We start from the raw sequence: 21,107 nt of genomic DNA, 5'->3' as shown, positions 1-21,107 counted from the left end.
TGGTTGTGTAGTCCTACTGCTTCCATACCTGAAGTAGCTGCATTTCAGTGGCTGCTAAAGAGACATCCTTATACTTCTCTCACCCACCTTATAGGGAGGTTTGTAAAATATAATTAATATTTGTAAAGTGCTTTGGGATCTTTGTAAGAAGAAATTACAGAAATCATCAATAGTCATCAACAATTATCAAGTATCTGTATCATTATCTTTAGCATTCTGGCTGGGCCATGTGCAATAGTGCATATAGAACTTTAATTCTAACAAAGTGAAGAGAAAAGAAAGGAACACATTAGCTTCAACAGTCTTGTTTTATTGTACTGCCTGCTATATATCATAAGTATATTAGCTCCAAGGAATGTGAATAGTCCATAAGGGCAAATAAGCTTGTGTGGGTAACTCAGATCTCATTAGCTCCATTACCCTCCTTATCAATACATTCAGGAAAGGCAGAAAGACAGACAGCCTGGCTTTACTGGAGCTCTGCCTGACCAAGGAGTACTTACATTCCATGGGCAGAGCATTCACTAGGGTTGGAAGAGGTAAGACCCCGAAAGCTACAGGACAAGTAAACCCCAGTTATCCAACCTCTGATTATCCACATTTGGTTATGCTCTCCACATCTGAAATTCCTTTATCCAAAACTGATTATCTGAACACTTCAGATGTCTCCTAAGACAAATGTACAGTATAATCATAATTGTGAGTTCCTATTCTAGGCGTGTGTAGAGGGCCACCAGGCACTAGTGCGATACAAGTAATTAATAATAAGTAAACCAAATAAAATGTAAATTAACTAGATAAAAATGTGTTTGAATGGTTTTCTTCCTATTACACTTTTCTCCCTTGCATACACACGCTTTGCTGTGATGGAGGGTAATGCCATGTTCAGTCATGCTCACGTACACGTTTTTAGAACATTTATTTACAAGAGATATTTATAGAGCAATTATGCTTATTTAATAAAGGAAATTAAATATAAACAAGATTAGAAATAAAATGCCATGTAATGTAGGTTTCCATCTTGAATTTCAGTTAGGCCCTGACCCTGCAAAGACTTACACACATGTTCAGCTTTATGCCTGGTGAGTAGCCCCAATCTGGGTACCCATGTGTATAATGTTGAGCCTATGAGTAAGTCTTTGCAGGGTAGAGATCGTGTCCAGCTACCTCTGCATAAAACATATGAATAGAAACCTCAGTACAGATAAAGTGCTGAAAAAACTGACTAAAATGAACGATGCAAGTAGATTCTCCTTGTCTTTCTGCTTTACATTAATTCCATCAGAAGGCCAGCAAATAACATTGAGAGAGAACATTAATGCATTAAAAAATAGGTTGGGGGAAAAATCTATGTAGAAAAATATTCTGTTTATTATTTACAAAACGTTTTATATGTTGATTTCCTCTCAGGTCCCCATTTCTAATGTGCCAGTATGCAGACTCTGCTCTCCTTCCACCTGCTTCTCTTTCAAATGGTTTGACCTGCAGTTCAGATCTTTCCTTTTTTTGTATTGACGTTTGTATTTATTTACTCAGGGCCTGATTTTTCAGAGCCTATTACTGACGCATGAGCACTCATAGCTTCCACTGACTTCAACAGGAGTTATTGGTACCCAGCACTTGGGAAAATCAGGCCCTCATTTATTTCACACTTCTGCAAGATGCCCATCACGCTAATATCCAAATGCCAATGTTAGTAACAACACTGGGACTGTGGTTTCCAGGTTTCTGAATGTTGGATCATTTAATAGCTTTACTGCTGGACTATGTTTCAGATTCTCCTCCTGATTCTGCGTTCCTTGCACACCCAAAACTCACACTGAAGTCAGTTGGAGTTTGGGTATGCAAGGAATGCAGGATCAGGTTTTCTATGCAGTGATAGAATAAAATAACGTTGTTAGAAATGCCAGCACATTCCTATCACCGTCTCATATACCTGGTACGTCCCTAATGATTTGTTGGTGGCTGCACCAGGGATGGTGGACAGCATGTGAGTTGTATTTTGCCCTATATACAAAGTACATTAGGCAGCAATGAAAGAGATAGTATAAAAACACTGTTTAGATTGGGTAGAGGAAAGGGGAGACTCTTCTGCCTGAGAATTCTGGAGCAGCTTATTTGGATGGAAAAGAGCTGAGTGCAGTGCATTTCCAGGGAGGAAAAACAGAGGAAACAAGCAAACTCACTGTAAATGCTGCCACACAAAAGCAGCTATAATGAACCACAGTGTTTTTTAATTAGGTGCAAAACAGTCCTCAGAACCTCTTCTCTGGAGGGGCTGGCATCAACCTCTTGGCATCCAGGGTTCTCCATCCTTTTGTATGACTCTTCAACTCTATTTTAAAAAACAATATATAAAAATAAAACAAGTGATACATTCTATAACTATCAAACGGCCATGAAATGAAAAGGTATATCTGACTGAAAATGCCCTGGCTGCAGAAAAATTCTAGAATGAAGCCAAAAATTAAATATACTGCAGTGTGCCACAAGGCACAACAACAAAACATGAACAGTTATTTATGAAGATGGGATTCACAATATGCACACTCACCGCCAAACCAATTTCCTGAGACAAAACAGTGTGCTCACTGCAGGGGATGCTCCTTTCCCCAGGTCTGTTTGTTTTGCAACGGAGGGATCCCATAACCCCAGCACAGGTTCCTTTTATTCTGCTCTGATTTCAGCTAGGAGCTGCTTGTTCCCGTGAGACAACTTTCTCTCACCCTCCATTTATCTTTCTCCCTGCTGCATACGCAAACAGTACTACAAAAACCTTGCTGCTTGGATGGCAAGCAAGCAATTCTTATAAAACATAGCTCTTCCACAACTAGCCTCTGAGGCGTGTATGAGCAATGAAGGTTGTTTTCTCTACTCCTACAAAATGGATCATTTCAAACCCACTCAGGCTTCTACCTGAATGACCAACAGAGCAAGATTCTGAAGTCACTCCCAAATCCAGGTGGACCGTATCTAATGAACAGCAATAACTAAGGGCCATATCTAAAGCAAGATTTTGTACAGAGATTACAGCCAAGGGCATAATAGAGGGAAAGCCAAACGGCATCATACCACCCTCCCCATCCCCCACTCTTTCCCAGATCCTACTGCATGAATTGTATGGGGCTGGGGCTCTGCATGTGCAGAGGAGTGTGGCTGGGTGTGGTTTAGGTCAAAATTGGGAGGATGGTTATTCTACCTGGCATTATACACCTCCAGATATGTGGAAGCTCTTGAGGATGTTCCCATGGAAGCTACTGTGGAGTACTGCAGTATTAAGCTCCTCCTCATTTCCCAGCTCTGCAACTTCTATGCCACCAAACCTCCAGGGAAGAGGAGTGCTCCAAAAAGCTCCTGGCAGACCAGCTGAAAAGGAAGCTGTGCTGCCAATGTAAAGAGGGTCCTGGGGAGTGACACAGCTCCATGTAGATACCCAGAGATTTGAACAGATTTCTGGATATCTAATATCTAAGTAATATTTAAGGTGATGCCCCCTTTCCACTCCACTATCGTGAAATCCTCTGGAATAATGCCTACAGAACTCTGTTTTGTGAGTAACTTATTTCTTCTCCCAGGAGAAAAAATTAGCTCAACCCAAACCAACAGGCTAGTCTTTGGCACAGATAATTAAGGTATGCAAGATAGTTAACCAGAAAGGAAGTCTAATTAGCTCTCTCATGCTAGGATGAAAAAATGCTTCTGCCACTGCTATACTTTTCCCTGTAGTGTTTGGATTCTCCTTCCAGAGTTTTTTTTAGTTCATGATCATATGTAATTATGGAGCATAAAACATCGTTTTTACAATTTGGCAAAAACAGTGAGACTTGTGCAGTCTCTTAATACATCATTGTCAAGGTCAATTTTAGGTTTATAAAATCTAGCTTAGCCCCCAAAATCAGATAATTAAATTCTGAGAAGTTCTATAACTTTTTTATGAAAATGGTCAACATTGCACACTCATAGAATTTTCCAAAAAAAGAGCTTAAGCTAAATTCTGTAATGAATAATGAGTTTTCAACCTTATGAAATACTTCTGCACATTCACACTTATTCTAATACAACAGAGCATGGTGATGTTGAAAATGCAGTCTTTCACGTGAGATCTAAAACCAAGGTTCTGGCTTCTTGTAGCCATCAAAAATGGGAGTAATTACTAGAGGTGGGCCACAACTCTACCTTCACTATGAATTTCTTTGAACTTTGGGGATTAAGGAAGTTATTCCCCTCAGGCCCATCAGCACATCCAGTCATTCAAACTGGCAGGATATACCCTTGTCGGTCAGTATTACTTGAGTAACAGGACAGTCTAGGCATATGGAAATCCTGGCCCCATTGGAGTAAATGGGAGTTTTGCTATTGATTTTAATTGGGTGAGGATTCCATCTCTGGTCTTATTCATTATTAAGACATACTTTTGGCGAAACAAACTGTTAGCTTCTAGCTCGGTTTCCTCCTCTGTTTTCTCCAGACCTCGTCCCTGCAATCTCCGGATCCGCTCCTCAGGACTAACTGTCAACAGCAAGACAAGATCGGGCTTGAGCAGGTCCTCAGGCCACTGGTACACCTCATGTTGAGTTGGAGGAAGATTTTGCACTTTTCCACTTATTTCAGTAGCAATTGCATAGGCAGCTGTGCTGTGCCAATATCTGTCAGGAAAAGATACAGGAATGGGATGCATACATGACCATTTGAATAAATACATTAACATGATAAAACCTCCTAATAGAAGGAACCACTTACATAAAAGAAATCAGTACTCTTTAATAATGCTAGCCTAATACACAGTCACAATGCGTGGGGGACCATTAAGATTTTGTACCCATAAATAATTGATCAAAGTAATAAAACAAAATGTGATCAACGGCTCAATGTCTAGTTGGCAGCCGGTATCAAGTGGAGTACCCCAGGGGTCAGTCCTGGGGCCAGTTTTGTTCAACATCTTTATCAATGATCTGGATGATGGGATGGATTGCACCCTCAGCAAGTTCTCAGATAACGCTAAGCTGGGGGAAGAGGTAGATTCGCTGGAGGGTAGGGATAGGAGCCAGAGTGACCTAGACAAATTGGAGGATTGGGCCAAAAGAAATCTGATGAGGTTCAACAAGGACAAGTGCAGAGTCCTGCACTTAGGACGGAAGAATCCCATGCACCGCTACAGGCTGGGGACTGACTGGCTAAACAGCAGTTCTGCAGAAAAGGACCTGGGGATTACAGTGGATGAGAAGCTGGATATGAGTCAGCAGTGTGCCCTTGTTGCCAAGAAGGTTAATGCCATATTTGGCTGCATTAGTAGGAGCATTGCGAGCAGATCTAGGGAAGTGATTATTCCCTTCTATTCGGCACTGGTGAGGACACAGCTGGAGTACTGCATCCAGTTTTGGGCTCCCCGCTACAGAAAGGATGTGGACAAATTGGAGAGAGTCCAGCGGAGAGCAACGAAGATGATTAGGGGGCTGGAGCACATGACTTATGATGAGAGGCTGAGGGTACTGGGCTTGTTTAGTCTGCAGTTTTAGAGCATTAGCCTGGTGACTCTATGACAGACTGTTGATTATCCACTTCTTAGGGACTAAGATTACAGAAATCTTAAATTTAGATTTGTTGTGTATATATACACTATGATTACAATCATTTTATACATTTAGGAACATTGTGATGTTCTTGTGTTGGCTTGGTTACATTAACCCATGTTTATCCTTCCATATATTACATATTGTCCCCATATGAGGTATGGCATTTTAAAGTACATTTATGTTAGGGTACTTTTGTTCGGACACTTTAAATACCGATTTATTACCATACCCCAGTAAACATGTGTTCTGTGTGCACCAATTACATCTTCATTGACACATTTCCATATTTTCAGTGATATTATACTATTTTACAGTTGATCCTATACTTATGACTGGAATTTTAGTTTCATTTTTAAACCAAGCCCCTTGAATGATATATTCTTGGGGTGCTTTTTCCCGATGGTGTTGGTGCGTCTGAGAAGTTTCTTTCTGTCGTGTATGTGGGTCCCACAATTCCCCAGTTTTGGTATTAGTTGCTTGCGATACGTTGGCCCCTACTGTGTATGCACCATTTGTTACACTTGAGCTCCCTACACACTTTTGTTAGATTATATTCCCTCTTAACTACAAAAGTATGTTTTCCTGAAGTTTCTTGCCACTCTTTTGTTAATATCTTGGATGTTAATCCCAGTACCCACACAGAAATACATGCCTTATTTGGTACATAGAATGTCCACATTCCCTGATTGTTTTTTATAGTCTCAAATGGAATGACAGATTCTGTTACCATAGTGTGCCTTATTTCCCCATCTTCCACATTCTTTCTTCCTATCATCCCCTTTACCGGGTTTAGCAACTTGATATTCCTTTAATGAGTTGTGGAGAGTTTTTGTACTGGAAAATCAGTTACCTGGATAGAAATTTGTTTTATTCCCTTTCACTTTGCTTTCTTTTAGCCTTTTTTCTCCCTTTGATCCTAGTGAAATAAATGCTGCTAGAGTAAACATGATCAGGGAAACAACTCTAACATGACTTTGTACAGGACTTTTTTTTTTTTTTTTTTTTTTTTTTTTGCAGAGGTTGGCTTCAAGTTGTTGCCCACAGTAAGTTTACTCTGGCTAGGACTTTGAGTAAATCTATACTGTTATCTATCACAATACGGGAATGTAGACTTTCCAAAAGCTTTTTTAAAACGTTCCCCGCTTCAGAGAATTAAGCCTGGAGGCTGCTTTCAGATTTTGAGATTTTCCTATACTGGTAGTATATCAAAAGCAGGAAACCTACTACACAACCAGTGAGGCCACTGGGTGATTAAGGTCTCCGTATCACCTTGGAACACCCAAGAAGAAAAAAGCCAATATAAACAACAAGGAGTCCAGTGGCACCTTAAAGACTAACAGATTTATTTGGGCATAAGCTTTATTTTGCCAAAATAAATCTGTTAGTCTTTAAGGTGCCACCAGACTCATTGTTTTTGTGGATACTGATTAACACGGCTACCCTGTGATACTTAAAGCCAATATAGAAGAACTAAAGAAATTTGCATTCATGTTTATAGTTAAGAAATTATAGTAAAGATTAGTTTACTAGAATTCTTTGAGAGGATTAACAAGGATATAGCCATGGTGATTTAGTGAATATAGTGTACTCAGATCTTCAGAAAGTCTTTGAATCCTTACTGAAGGTTTTTAGGCAAGGTGAGCTGTTATGGAACAAGAGAGAAAGTCTTTTATGGATCAATAACTGGTTAAAAGATAAGAAACAAAAGGCAAGAATAACTAGTTAGTTTTTAGAATGGAGAGAGGTAAACAGTAGCATTTCCAGGGATCTGTACTGGGAAAAGGCAGAATCGTTAAATGATCTGTATATTGAAAAGGCAAACAATGAAGTGGCAAGAATTTGCAGATGATACAGAACTTCAAGATAGTCAAGTCCAAAACAGACTTTAAAGAGTTGCAAAGGGATTTTACAAAACTGGGTGACTAAGCAGATGAAATTCAATGCTGACAGATGCAAAGTAATGCACGTTGGAAAAACATAATTCCAACTATAAATATAAAAGAATGGGGTCTAAATTAGCTGCTACCACCCCCCAAAAAAAGAGGTTCTGGAATCACTGTGTATAGATCCCTAAAAACATATGTGCAACAACCATAGCTGAAAAAAACAGCACAGAAAAAAAAGCAACAAAAATAATCAGGGGTCTGGAACAACTTTATATAAGAAAAGATTAAGACTGGGACTTTCCAACTTGGAAAAAAGATAACTAAAGGGGGAATACAACAGAGGTCTATGAAATCCCGACTGTTGTTGAGAAAGTAAATAAGAAAGTGTTATTTACTACTACTTTTATATATATATATATAAACACAAGAACTAGGGGTTACCAATTAAGATTGCTAAGCAGCAGGTTTAAAATAAACAAAAGGAAATAAATTCATAGAGGTTAATAACATAACAAAGAAATAACTAACAAATAACAAATTCAGTACAGAGAACCATTTAGCCCTGGCCACTGCTCTGGTCATTATAGTTGGGAGGTTGGCTACAACAGAGGTAGATTTACAATTATATTTTTATAATATAATCATGAATGTCATCGGCCATCCAGTTTCTGTACAAGCCAGATTGGGGAGTGGCAGGGGCTTGGACACTTTACTACTACCGTTTGTGCTTTTAGATCCTGCAACAGGTTTTTTGTTGTTGTTTTTTTTTAATGTGGGGAACAGCTTCTGCTGGATAGGAATACTAAGGAGCTGGCTTTACAATTCCCCCCCCCCCCCACTATCTTTACCACTGCCTTTTCTTTCTAGCCCAAACCATGAGAAATTCTCTTATCCACTTTTTCTCTGGCTGTGCCACAGCTGCCATAGCTTTACAGTTTACTTTCTTAATCCTTCTGAAATAACCTGGTTATTTACAGTCTCTTTCTTCACAACCAGCCTTTCTGCCAAATTGCCGGTAATCATTCACTTTTCCTATTGTACCATATCTACTTTTAATATAGTGTTTTCAGTTAGGCTGTTACAAACCACTGGATTTATTTAAAATTTAGCTTGATCTACTACCCAGGGCAGGTGTTTTAATACTTAAAGTTGCCTTTGCTCCTGTATTAATTAATGCCACCAATTATTATACGTTTCCTTCTGTCCCCTCTTCCATGTAAGATTTACCAATTACGCAAGGCTGTAATTTGGCTACTAACATTTACCTTTAGGGCAGGGGTTGCTAAGGGTAAGGCATTTTTACTGAAATGTGGAGCCACCCTGATACAGAGCTGCCAATTTCATCTGAGCCAATTCCGGGGATAACAAGCCATAAGAACTCGCTGGCAGATCTTCTGTACCTGTTCCCACGGTTTCAATAGCCTTAACTCCTGGTTGCAGCATTGACTGTGATCTAGTCCTTGCCATCAAATCACTTAAAGCAGCTAGCAAAGTCTTCAGAGGTTGCCCATCCAAACGCATCATATCTGCCCCTCTTTCCTGAGGCTGAGCCCATACCTGAGCTCGCAACGATCCCCCACTAGACACTCCACATCTCCTACCATGCCTTGTCCTATTTCATTGCAACTACCACATCCCATATCCGTGTGCTTGGAGCCATTATAGCCTGCTTGACTGCTGTAGGAAACATCACTAACCACTTTCCAAGAAGAACTACCTGCTCCACTTACTACCCTTTCTGCCTCCCGAGCTGATTTAATCAATTCAACCTGATCTCAATCTATCCAGGATCCTATGAACACCTTAATAGGTTTCCTTAAACCATCAAAGATCAAATCTGTCAGCTGTTTTTCCTCGATTTCAACCAGAGAGCATACCAACAACAACCTAGTACAATAAGTCAGAACAGATTCTCCTTCCTTCTGATGTATCAACAAAGCTGTCTTTCTCAATTCAGAGGGGGTCAGAAAGTATCGGGCTACCTTCTGGATAACACTGTCTCTGTCACCTTTGTTTAACTTTGCCTCAATTTCTGCCAACAAAGCCGTTCCTTCCATAGGGCCAGCACAAGTTATTATCAGTTCTCTTTAATCTTCAATATGTAAATGTTTTCTAACCATGTATTCCAACAGCCAAGGCAAACACGTTTTCTTAGTCAAAGAGTCCATTTGTTCACCCAGCGCCGATTTTTTAGTTTCAGTCAGAGGACGATTTACTTCCTCTTGTATTTGCCATGAAGGCTGACACATTTTTGCTATCACTACTGGCTGGGCTGCTGGATACCCTGGAAGGGGCTCCTCTTCCACCTGTATATTTATTCTTTCTGGACATGTATGGGTTAAAGCTGTTATCTGCTGAGCCTTGGTTACATTTTTTGCTACAGCAGTTTGAAAGTCACGTGTCAGGCTTCCATTCTGCAATTTTAGTTTTTCCAATTCTTGTTCCAAACTTTTTTGCACAACATCTCGCTGATGTTCCAAAACATCTCGCTCCTTTACAAGCTAATCTATACCACAGGACATAGCACCGATGACATGTGCTGCTGTTTGGGCTTTCTTGGGAGTGTAACCCTTTGGATACACCAACATCAAGTTGTCTAAAACTTTCTCATGCAGTGCGGGGACTGCATCAGCCAGACATGGATCAGACCCCAAGCTTTTAAACACCTGTCTTAACAAACACTCATCAACCACACCTGGAGGCTTCAGGGCGTCCCCCTTGTCCTCCGGTTCGATGACCCTTCCCTGTCTGCATTTGCGAAACATCATTGACTCTGAGAATGGCCAATATAACCCCGCTCACCGGTATACTTCCCTCTCTTCATACTGTAACTAAATCTGGCCCCCGAGCTAGAATTAATATAAGTCAGAACTGATTCAGAACAATATTTAAATTAGTCGGTTAACACCAATGATTCAGGATACCAAGCTCTTAACAGGCAACCACTTCAGAAACAGTTTGATTCAGTTTAAAGACCCATTCACTTACACATAACAGCAAACCGTCCTCTGCTACCAAATGTTGATAACAGGGGGCGCTACTACCCCTGAAATGGATCTTTACTGGCTCCTGGCAGAGCAGATTACCGTCATACCAGTGAAAAAAGTACACAGTAATTATTTTCAATACACAGCAGTTTATTGAGAGGAATTACACAAGTAGTAAAGGGTTATATCAAGCACATAACTCCTATGTTAGACATTAAGAGCTACATATTCCCCTTAATGAGTCTCTTTTTCACAAACATACACAAACAGGCCCTGCGCTAGCCTCACGCAGTTCCTGCTTGGCAAACAGAGGTGATTACCAATTTTATCGATGGCTTCTTCTCTCCGGGTCTGTTCTTCTTAGCTGATCTGTCTCGGTTTCCCTCAAGGCAAGGCCTCAGTTGCCTTGAGACCCCTCTGGTTCACAGTCCTACTCGAACCCACGGAGCAGAGTTTTGGCTACTCTGTCTAGCAGCGTTGCTTCTTTAAGCATTAATTAAGGAATCCCAACAGTAATTTAATTTGCTTGTTTTTTTTACTCTTTTTCCTCAAAGGAGTCACATGTCTTAAAAACATGCCCAGGGGGTGTGTGATTACTAAATTTTACCTAATTAATACTTTAGGAGGAGACTGCAGAGTGGTGCCAACTGAAAATTACTCCACAGTCACTCCCTTATCAATCATTCACTTCAGCCCCCTGCATGATGTCTCTCAACAGGGACGAGATGCCCTGGTCAGCCAATGCTCCGTTCCAGATGTTCTACATGTGTTGTTTGCTTTCAAGTGGACATATCTGCTGACTCAAAGTCAGTACTGATCATACACGCAACATGGAGCCAGTCAGTTTCACCTCTGGCATCTGCCTGATGGTATGAGAAGGATTCTGCTCCCAGAACCCTCTTTCGCAGTTCAGTCATGTCAAGCCATGTTCTCACCATTCATTCAGTATGGCCACACTAATTTGGCACCATCCCAACAAAAAGAGTACTCATATTTTTAACAGAATTGAGGAAATAAGATTTCTTGACTATGCTAATGAACTAGTAAATCTGACAGATTAGAGGACTCTTCTCCACCTGCATTGCTATCTTTTCATCTCTGTAGGGCTAAATGTGTTTTAAATCCAGTCACTTCATAAGAACATAAGAATGGCCATACTGCATCAGACCAATGGTCCATCTCGTCCAGTATCCTGTCTTCCGACGGTGGCTGTTGCCAGATGCTTCAGAGGGACTGAACAGAACTTTCAAACTTTCAAGAAGTTTTCAAGTGATCCATCTCCTGTCATCCAGCTTCTAGCAGTCAGAGGTCTAGGGACACCCAGAGCATGAGATTGCATCCCTGACCATCTTGTCTAATACCCATGGTGGACCTATCCTCCATGAACGTCTCTAATTCTTGTTTGAACTCAGTTATGCTTTTTGCCTTCACAACAATCCCTGCCAATGAGTTCCACAGGTTGACTGCGCATTGTGTCAAGAAGTGCTTCCTTGTTTGTTTTAAACCTGCTGCCTATTAATTTCATTGAGTAACTCCTGATTCTTGTGTTATGTGAGGAGGCGAATAACACAACCCCATTCACTTTCTCCACATCATTCATGATTTGATAGAACTCTCTCATATCCCCCCTTACTCGTCTCTTTCCCAAGCTGAGCACTCCCAGTCTTTTTACTCTCGTCAGGTGGAAGCTGTTCCGTACCCCTAATCACTTTTGTTGCCCTACTCTGTACTTTTTCTAATTTTAATATATTTTTGAGATGGGGCAACTAGAACTGCAAGATGTATTCAAGGTTTAATACATCTTGCAGTTCTAGTTGTGGGTGTACCATGGATTTATATAGTGGCATTATCATATTTTCTGCCTTATTATCTATCCCTTTCCTAATGGTTCCTAAAGTTTGCTTTTTTGACTGCTGCTGCACACTGAGCAGATGTTTTCAGAGAACTACCCATAATGACTCCGAAATCTCTTTATTGAGGGGTAACAGCTAATTTATACCCACATCATTTTGTATGTATCATTGGGATTATATTTTCAAGTGTGCATTACTTTGCATTTATCAACGTTGAATTTCATTTGCCATTTTCTTGCCCTGTTTCGTGAGATCCCTTTGTAACTCTTCGCAGTCAGCTTTGGATTTAACTCTCTTGAGTAATTTTGTAACATTTGCAAATTTCACCTGTTTACCCCTTTTTCCAGATCATTTATGAATATGTTGAACAGCATAGATCCTACTACCGACCCTCGGGGGACCCCACTATTTACCTCTCTCCACTGTGAAAACTGACTGTTTATTCTTAATCTTTGTTTTCTATCTTTTAACTATTTACTGATCCATGAAAGATCTTCCCTTATCCCTAACTCCTTTCTTTGCTTAAGAGCCTTTGGCAATGAACCTTGTCAAAGGCTTTTTGAAAGTCCACACACACTTTATCAGCTGGATCTCCCTTGTCCATATGTTTGCTGAAACCCTCAAAGAATTCTAGTAGATTGATGTGGCATGAATTCCCTTTATAAAAGATGTGTTGACTCTTCCCCATCATATTGTGTTCATCTGTGTGTCTGATAGTTCTGTGCTTTACTGTAGTTTAAACCAATTTGCCTGGCACGGAAGTTACGCTTACTGACCTATAATTGCCAGGATTACCTCTGGAGCCTTTTTGAAAAATCCATGTTAAATCAGCTATCCTCAAGTCATCTGGTTATAGAGACAGATTTACGTTATAGGGTACATATCACATTTGGTAGTTCTACAATTGCATATTTGAGTTCCTTCAGAACTCTTGAGTGAATACCATCTGGTCCCAGTGACTTATTACTGTTTAATTTAGCACTTTGTTCCAAAACCTCTGCTACTGAGAACTCCATCTGGGACAGTTCCTCAGATATGTCACCTAAAAAGAATGGCTCAGGTGTGGGAATCTCCCCACATCCTCTGCAATGAAAACCAATGCGAAGAATTAATTTAGCTTCTCTGCAGTGGCCTTGTCTTCCTTGAGTTCTCCTTTAGCACCTTGATTATCCAGTCGTCCCTCGGATGGTTTGGCAGGCTTCTGACTTCTGATGTACTTAAAGAAAAACATTGCTGCTAGTTTGTGTGTCTTTTGCTAGTTGCTTTTCAAATTCTTTTTTCATATGCCTAATTATACCTTTACACTTGACTTGTCAGAGTTTGTTCCTTCTACTTTCCCAGTAGGATTTGATTTCAAATTTTCAAGGATGTCTTTTTGTCTCTACCTGCCTTTTTTACTTTGTTATACAGCTATGGTGTTGTTTTTGGTCCTCTCACTGTTGTTGTTGGTTTTGGTTTTTTTCGTTGTTGTTTTTTTTTGTGGGGGGGAGAGGGGATGCGGAATGGGGAGTATACACAGAGGCTTAAACTATATCATAGTATTCTTAAGAAGTTTTCAGGCAACTTGCAGGCTTTTCACTCATGACTATTCCTTTTAATTTCCATTTAACTAACTTCCTCATTTTTGCTAAGTTCCCCTTTTTGAAAGTGAAATGTTACTGTGGTGGGTTTCTTTGGCATTTTCCCTCTACAAGGATGTTAAATTCAATGACATTATGGTCACTATCACCAAGTGATTCAGCTACATTCATCTCTTGGACCAGATTTTGTGCACCACTAAGGGCTAAATTACGAATTCCCTCTCCCCTTGTGGATTCCAGCACTAGCTGTACCAAGCAGCAGTCATCAATGGTGTCTAGAAATTTAATCTCTGCATCCTCTTCTGAGGTGACATATTCCCAGTCAATATGGGAATAGTCGAAATCCCCCATTAGTATTTGGTTTTCTAGTTTTGTAGCCTCTCATCTCCCTGAGCATTTTTCTATAACCATGACCATCCTGGTCAGGTGATCGGTATTATATTCCTACTGCTTTACTCTTATTATTGAAGCACAGAATTTCTATTCATAGGGATTCAATGGTACTGTTTGAGTCTTACTATATTTGACTCTATGCTTTCTTTCACATATAGTGCCTCTCCCGCACCAGCACAACCTACTCTGTCATTCCTATATATATTGTATCCTGTTATTACTGTGTCCCATTGATTATGATTGTTTCTGTGATGCCTATTAATATCCTCATTTAATAAGTACTTATAAAAATGTTCAATATTTAGTTCTCTGACTTCATGTAATGTAATTGAATGGGACTCTTTTTTTGTTTCACTGTTTCTCTTCCATTCCTACCTGTACTTATCCTCCTCTATACTCTCCTTTTTACTAGGATATGAAGTATCCCCTGTAATAAATTCTCCCCTAAGGTATGTGTGGTCTTCCGCACCAGTCAGTTTTATCCCAGGCCTTAGTTTAAAAACTCACCTGCAACCTTTTTAATTTTACATCCCAGCAATGTGGTTCTGTTTTAGTTCAGGTGGAGCCCATCCTTCCAGTATATGGTCCTCCTTTCCCCCAAGGGATCACCAGGTACTAATAAATCTAAATCCCTCCTCCAAACACCGTCAAATAGTCCATGAATTGGGACCCTGCAGTTCTGTCAGTCTAACTGACCATGTGTGTGGAACTGGAAGCATTTCAGAGAATGCTACCATGATGGTCCTGGAATGTCATCTCTTACCTGGAAGCCTAAATTTGGCCTCCACAACCTCTCCTCTACCTTTTCCTATGTCATTGGTACCTACATGTACCATAACCACTGGCTCCTCCCAAGACCCGCACATAAATCTATCTAGATGTTTCAAGAGATCCGCAACCTTTGTATCTTCAATTTACATTCATCTAAAACAGCCTTACAGCCAGCTGCAATTGGCAGTCTGCCCTCTCTTTAGGTTTGTTGCAACTAGGCAGTAGTGTATTAAGGAATCTTGCACAGTACCTGCCTGTGCTATGCCTGGCTATTTGAGAACTGGACTTTTAGCCATTCGCAACATAGCAGCACCACACACAGCATCGGAACTGCTTTGGTGTTACAGCATTGTCTTTTGAGACATACAGCTGCCATAATTATCTGGTTGTTGTGCTTCATGACCCAAGTTGATGCTGATGACGGTATTACTGTGGCTAAAAAGGCCAATGTGCGAGCAGCAGTCCTTGCCACATGAAGTGCGTCGGTAGCTCGATGCTGAGGAAGAGATCACTATCTGTGCCTGCTGAGTCCACCACCGTTTAGAACTCAGCCTCTGTGCCTCAAGATCCATACGGCAGTTAATCTTGAACTGGGAACCTCATTGTTTACTACTGCTCACCAGTGTGATCCATCTGTTGCTGATGACTCACAGCTGTCAATGTCAGTACTGCACTGTTTCAAGTTATGCTTCCTCCACTGGCTTATACAAGCTGGTGAGAAGTGCATTCACAGCGTGTCCTTGAAGTGTTTCTTCTGGCTGCCTTGTATGCAGTTGCCAACTTTCAGTTCACCAAACTGCAACTGCCTTGGCATTCTAGTATCACCCATCCTCAATAGGTGACCATCCCAGCATAGCTGTGATGAGATAAGCATGGCTTCAATCCCTGTGGAGTGACTACGTTACAGAACTTCATTACTGGTAACTTTATCATGCCATTTGATGCAGAATATGTCATGCAGAGGTCATAAATGGAACTCTTCTAGAAGCTTTATATGATGTAGCAGGTCCATGTCTCACACTGATACAAGTTAGACAGCACAATTGCTTTTTAAACTTAACTTGGTTTGAAGCTTAATATGTTGCTGCTAGACTCTGCCTGAAAATCTGTCAAATGATTAACCAGCTTTGTTGATACGACTTGTCAGCTTCTTGTCTCTAGTAACATCATTTGACAATGTATTACCAAGATAGTAGAAATCTGTAACAACATTCCGTTCATTGAGTGTTGCTGATGGTGACTGTTCATTTCATGTAGGGTTTCCCCGGCACAGGTTGATACATGACCTCTATCTTTTTCAGATTGTCAGCCTGTACCTTTCTGCAGACTCTGCGAATCTGTCCCTAATCAATTGTATCTCTTCTGAAGTATGTGCCTCTAGCACACAGTCATCGGCACACAGCAGCTCATGAACAATTGCCTCAAAGACCTTCACAGCGCAAGCCTGCTCAGATTCAATTATTTTCCAGAGGATCGGAAATGTATCCCGATACCAGCATTCAGGTCTCCTATAGCATCACTGAGCATTGCTGCACACAAGAAATTAAACAAGAGCAGACCAGTTACATAGCACTGTTTAATATCTTTAGTGATAGGAAATGGGTCAACCAGAATACCATCTACTCATACTTTTTCGAGCACGCCGTCATGAACTAGCCTCAGAATGTCGGTGAATTTTTCTGGACAACCAAGCTTATGTAATAGCCCATAGCCCACGTCTCTGTTGATGTCAAATGCTTTAGTCAGGTCAATAAAGACAGCATAAAGGTCCTATTTCTGTTCTCTGCATTTCTCCTGCATCTGATGGCCTACAAATATCATAATATGCCTGGTTAAAGACAATACTATCAAGCTGCCTTTTTTCATATGCACTTAAACCACCAATCAGAATTAAGTAGAAATACATAAATATTTTCCAGGCTACTACCAAAGTAATGCTAAAGACAAGAAAGATAACTCAGGTAGCTTTGCTTGTCACATTGAAAGAATGGATGGTCACATTCAGACAACAGGAAAATATTTTTTACAAACCTGTCTACAACCACAGGTGACTCGGTGGATGCTTTTGCTATTTCTGAAGCAACAATGTAGTTGCCCAGAGCATAAAATGCCCTCCTGATGAGTGTTGGTTCATCATCAAAAGTCTTCCTCCACTGGCTGATACAAGCTGGTGGTGACCTTAAGAGAAGTGCATTCAGTGAGTCCTTGACCGACTGGGTTACAGTTGTTTTGCCTACAGTTAACATACAAATACAAAATCTTTAGACATAACATAGGCACAACATAACAATTAGCTTTAATTTTTAAAAATGCAAAAGAAAAGTTATTTTCCTTTAATCTGCAAAACACATTTTGATATATTTATCTAATATCTTACTACGTATCTTGACTGTTGTTATACGATAGGGTTTTGACTATGCCACAGTATGTTTCTATCTGACTATTTGAGTTCTTATCACAGTTTCTGTGTAGTACCTATAAGAGTATATCAGAGCTATGTTTGCTTGCGGGGTTATCTTTACCTGCACCCTGTCTCTTTAAGGATTTGGAGCTCTGCTGAAGAGATCGAAGGGAATACAGCAGTGACACAAGAAGTGATTCCAGGAGGGTTGTTGTATGTTGTGCTCCAGTGAGACTGAGCTGGTGTGGGACTTGTCCAAGGTGTGGTTTGTTTATTTATATTGTAAACCCCCCATTTAAAACACCCATGCTTTGGAAATGTAATACCTAGTCAGAGTCATTTCCCCCTTTTGCCAGTAGCCTGACTCTATTGCCCTTTAGGCCATCTGCTCATATGGTAACTTTTCTACATTTCAGTTTCAATAACTTTATTGACATGGCAGGGTACGCAGATGTTGCCGAATTAATTCCTGGTATCATTCTGTTCACTTCAGTGGAGTGACACTTGATGAATTTTGCTCCCTGTTTAGGGGTGGTTCCCTACAACTGAAAATGCAGAATGCGCAGATCTTCAGAGGCATTTACAATGCTGTTCTGTGAAAAGCAATTACTGGTCGCTCAAAAGTACCTTGATTCTCCCCTTCTTCAAGAGACTAAGGGCTGAACTGTGCACAACGGCTCTTGTTTCCAATATTCTACTTTGCCTACCTGAGTGCTCTTCCAATGACATTAGTAGGAAATTTGCACATGAAGTGAAAAATTGCTTTGGAGTTAAGGAGAATTTTGATCTTTGTGACTTGCTCTTCTGGGCTCTGCCAATCACTTCTGAAGTCTTATTTTTGAACATCTCATGAGCCTTAAGCATGCACAGAAGTCACGTCAGACAATATTTTAACAATTATTCAGTTGTGATTCTATATTCATATTATGCACCTACCTGTTGCATCTAATCCTTCAATAACTATGACAGGAAAATCTCCCTTTTTTGAATGTTTGGGGCATTTATCCACTAGATCAAGGACAGCTGTGGCTTCAGGGATTAACGATGTGCACTGTAATAAATGTAACATTGATTACTCAATGAGCACCCGGTACACAGGTATTTTTCAAAAGACCATATTTAACTGGAAAGGGTAAAGTTTAATACAGAAGGACAATACAATTTTAAGACAGACATAAGAATCAAAGTCTTTGATTTGAACAATCCCAATCTTTGGTCCAGATGTGGTGATTCTGCTCCATCTCTTCTTAAAAATAGGGATATGTTTTCTAAAAAAGAAGATAGTAAGGAAAGGTGGAGTAAACTCCCCAGGTGTAAGGGCTGCTAAAGTTACTCTGAAAAAATTATCTGAAAGCAATGGAGCTAGCACTTTAGATAGAACTTCATTAATCATTTACTAAAAGTAACCTGTTTAGGTACATGCAACTTCTTATTACACTAAAGTACTTACAAGAAGAAGTATGGCTTATTGGATAGGGTACTGTGCTGGGACGCAGGAGACCTGGCTTTGTCATTGGCCTGCTGGGCGACCTTGGGCAGGTCACTTCACTATTCTGTGCCTCAGTTTCCCCTTCTGTAAAATGAGGATACTCACACACACCTCATTTGTAAAGCACTTTGAGATCGAGTGATGAAAAGTGCTATGCATTATGATTCCACAGCCTGCGGGCCGGTGCCTGATTTCATGTAAGCTGGTGTCATTCAGAAGTAACGTCTACTTAAGTCAGTACAACGACCCTGGGGTGTGAGTTCAGTTTCAGGGTAAGCATGCGCCTCTACACAAAAATTAAGACCCTGGGAAAGTAGGATGCAGCATCCTAGGTGAAGACGCGAATTGCTAAGCAGGCCCAGGGCGCCAGGGGTTAAGAAGGGAAAATATGGACCCGATCCCCCGCACTTGGGCCAATGTCAATACGGAGTTGCTACCAAAGGATTGCACGATGGGAAAGGACCAGGCGCACAGCCCCTGGGGACCTGCCGCCAGGCTGAGCTCCCCAGTGCAGCTTCCTCCCTTTCCCTCTGAACGGGCCCCTGCCCGGGATCTCACCTGCTCCACCACGCTGCGGGCGGCCTCCAGGGAGAGGAACACGGCGGCGTGGCGGAGGCCGGGCACTGCGGGGTGCAGCGGCGGCTCCTCGGCGGCCACCACTCGGGCTCTGCGGAGCAGGTCTCTGCCGCCCGCCCCTCGCAGGGCCCACAGGCACTGCCACAGCTCGCCCCGCTCGCCCGCCTCGTACACGCCCAGCGGCGGCGGCGGCAGCAGCGCGCCCTGGCCCCGCAGCAGTTCCTCCAGGGCGCGCTCGGTCTCCGCGCCTCCCTGCGGGTCCTGGATGAGGAAGCCCTTCTCCAGCGCAGCCTGCCCCCCGGCGGCGCTGTAGCAGAGGAGCCCCAGGACCCGGCACCTCGCGAGCGGCCCCTGCCTCAGCCTCTGCCGCAAACGCCGGTGCAGCCTGGCCGCCGGGACGCTAGGGGCGGCGGGGACGCAGAGGGAATAGCACCGCGCCGGAGCCGGCAGAAAGCAGCGGGGCAGGGGGCGGCCGCTGCCGCCTGCGCCCTCGCTGCCGCTGAGGGTGAAGCAGACCAGGTCCGCGCCGGGCCCCTCCACAGCGAAGCACGGTCGCGCCTGGGCGGAGCAGCCCGCGGGAGGCGCCGCCATGGCGGAGAGCGAGCGGGGCAGCAGCAGCGTGAGGCCGGCCAGACGGCTGCGGCGGAGCATCCCGCGCTGAGCGCCCCGCGACAGCTACTCGGAGAAACGAAAGCGAGCGGGCGCCAAGGCCTCTCCGCCCCCTCCATGGCACCTGCGGGAGCAGGGAAACCCGATAAGGCGGCGCGGTGGGGGGGGAAACGAAAGCGAGCGGGCGCCAAGGCCTCTCCGCCCCCTCCATGGCACCTGCGGGGGCAGGGAAACCCGATAAGGCGGCGCGGGGGGGAAACGAAAGCGAGCGGGTAGTTTGTTACCCGCCCAGCCCTCCAGCTGTCAGCAGGGCTTGTACTGGAGCTGAAAACCAAAGGTGCTGCTATCGTGTGGGCTGCGGGGCCAGCTTTTCTAGCCAGCAGCGGCAGCAGCTGGCTCTTCGCTCCTCTGCAGAGCAACCACTTCAGAGAAACCCAGCCCCCTTGCTGCTGCTGGGAAACCACACACAACTAGAAAAAAAAAAGGGGGGGGGGACGACTGGGAGGCTGTACGGATCTGTTTGCACATTAGGCGATGACAACATCTTTGAAAACAAGCAGTTGTGATGAAAGAAACGAAACTCGTCCAGGTTGCAAGGGATTGGGAGTCCCGTGTTGGCAGCGGGAGTGTTTATGTTCCCAGCTCAGAGGTCTGACTGCATTGGTTGCCAAGGTGCCCTGCCACACGCCCTTAACCATAGAATCATAGACGATTAGGCTTGGAAGAGACCTCAGGAGGTCATCTCCCCCAAGCCCCTGCTCAAAGCAGGACCAACACCCACTAAATCATCCCAGCCAGGGCTCTGTCAAGACAGGCTTTAAAAACCTCTAAGGATGGAGATTCCACCACTGCCCTAGGTAACCCATTGCAGTGTTTCACCACCCTCCCAGTGAAATAGTGTTTCCTAATATCCAGCCTAGAGCTCCCCCACTGCAACTTGAGACCATTGTTCTTTGTTGTGTCATCTACCACCACTGAGAACAGCTTAG

The 21,107-nt window shown here is 42.6% G+C and overlaps 1 protein-coding gene across 1 annotated transcript; it reads right to left on the bottom strand.

Annotated features, from left to right (window-relative positions):
• Positions 1 to 289: 289 nt before the first annotated feature.
• Positions 290 to 20,382, bottom strand: CMPK2 (cytidine/uridine monophosphate kinase 2). Its single transcript, XM_084623442.1, has 5 exons — positions 19,492 to 20,382; positions 18,381 to 18,495; positions 17,075 to 17,276; positions 4,413 to 4,646; positions 290 to 2,335 (listed from the first exon to the last, which is right to left on the bottom strand). Exons 1-5 carry the CDS (start codon positions 20,158 to 20,160, stop codon positions 2,212 to 2,214), a joined length of 1,344 nt encoding a protein of 447 aa, XP_084479568.1. The 5' UTR covers positions 20,161 to 20,382; the 3' UTR covers positions 290 to 2,211.
• Between the last annotated feature and the right edge of the window lie 725 nt (positions 20,383 to 21,107).

This window comes from Lepidochelys olivacea (genome assembly GCF_965140295.1).
Source record: "Lepidochelys olivacea isolate rLepOli2 genome assembly, chromosome: 3".
NCBI lineage: Eukaryota > Metazoa > Chordata > Testudines > Cheloniidae > Lepidochelys > Lepidochelys olivacea.
The sequence above is the reverse complement of the archived record's forward strand: the minus strand, read 5'-3'. Positions and strand labels throughout refer to the sequence as shown.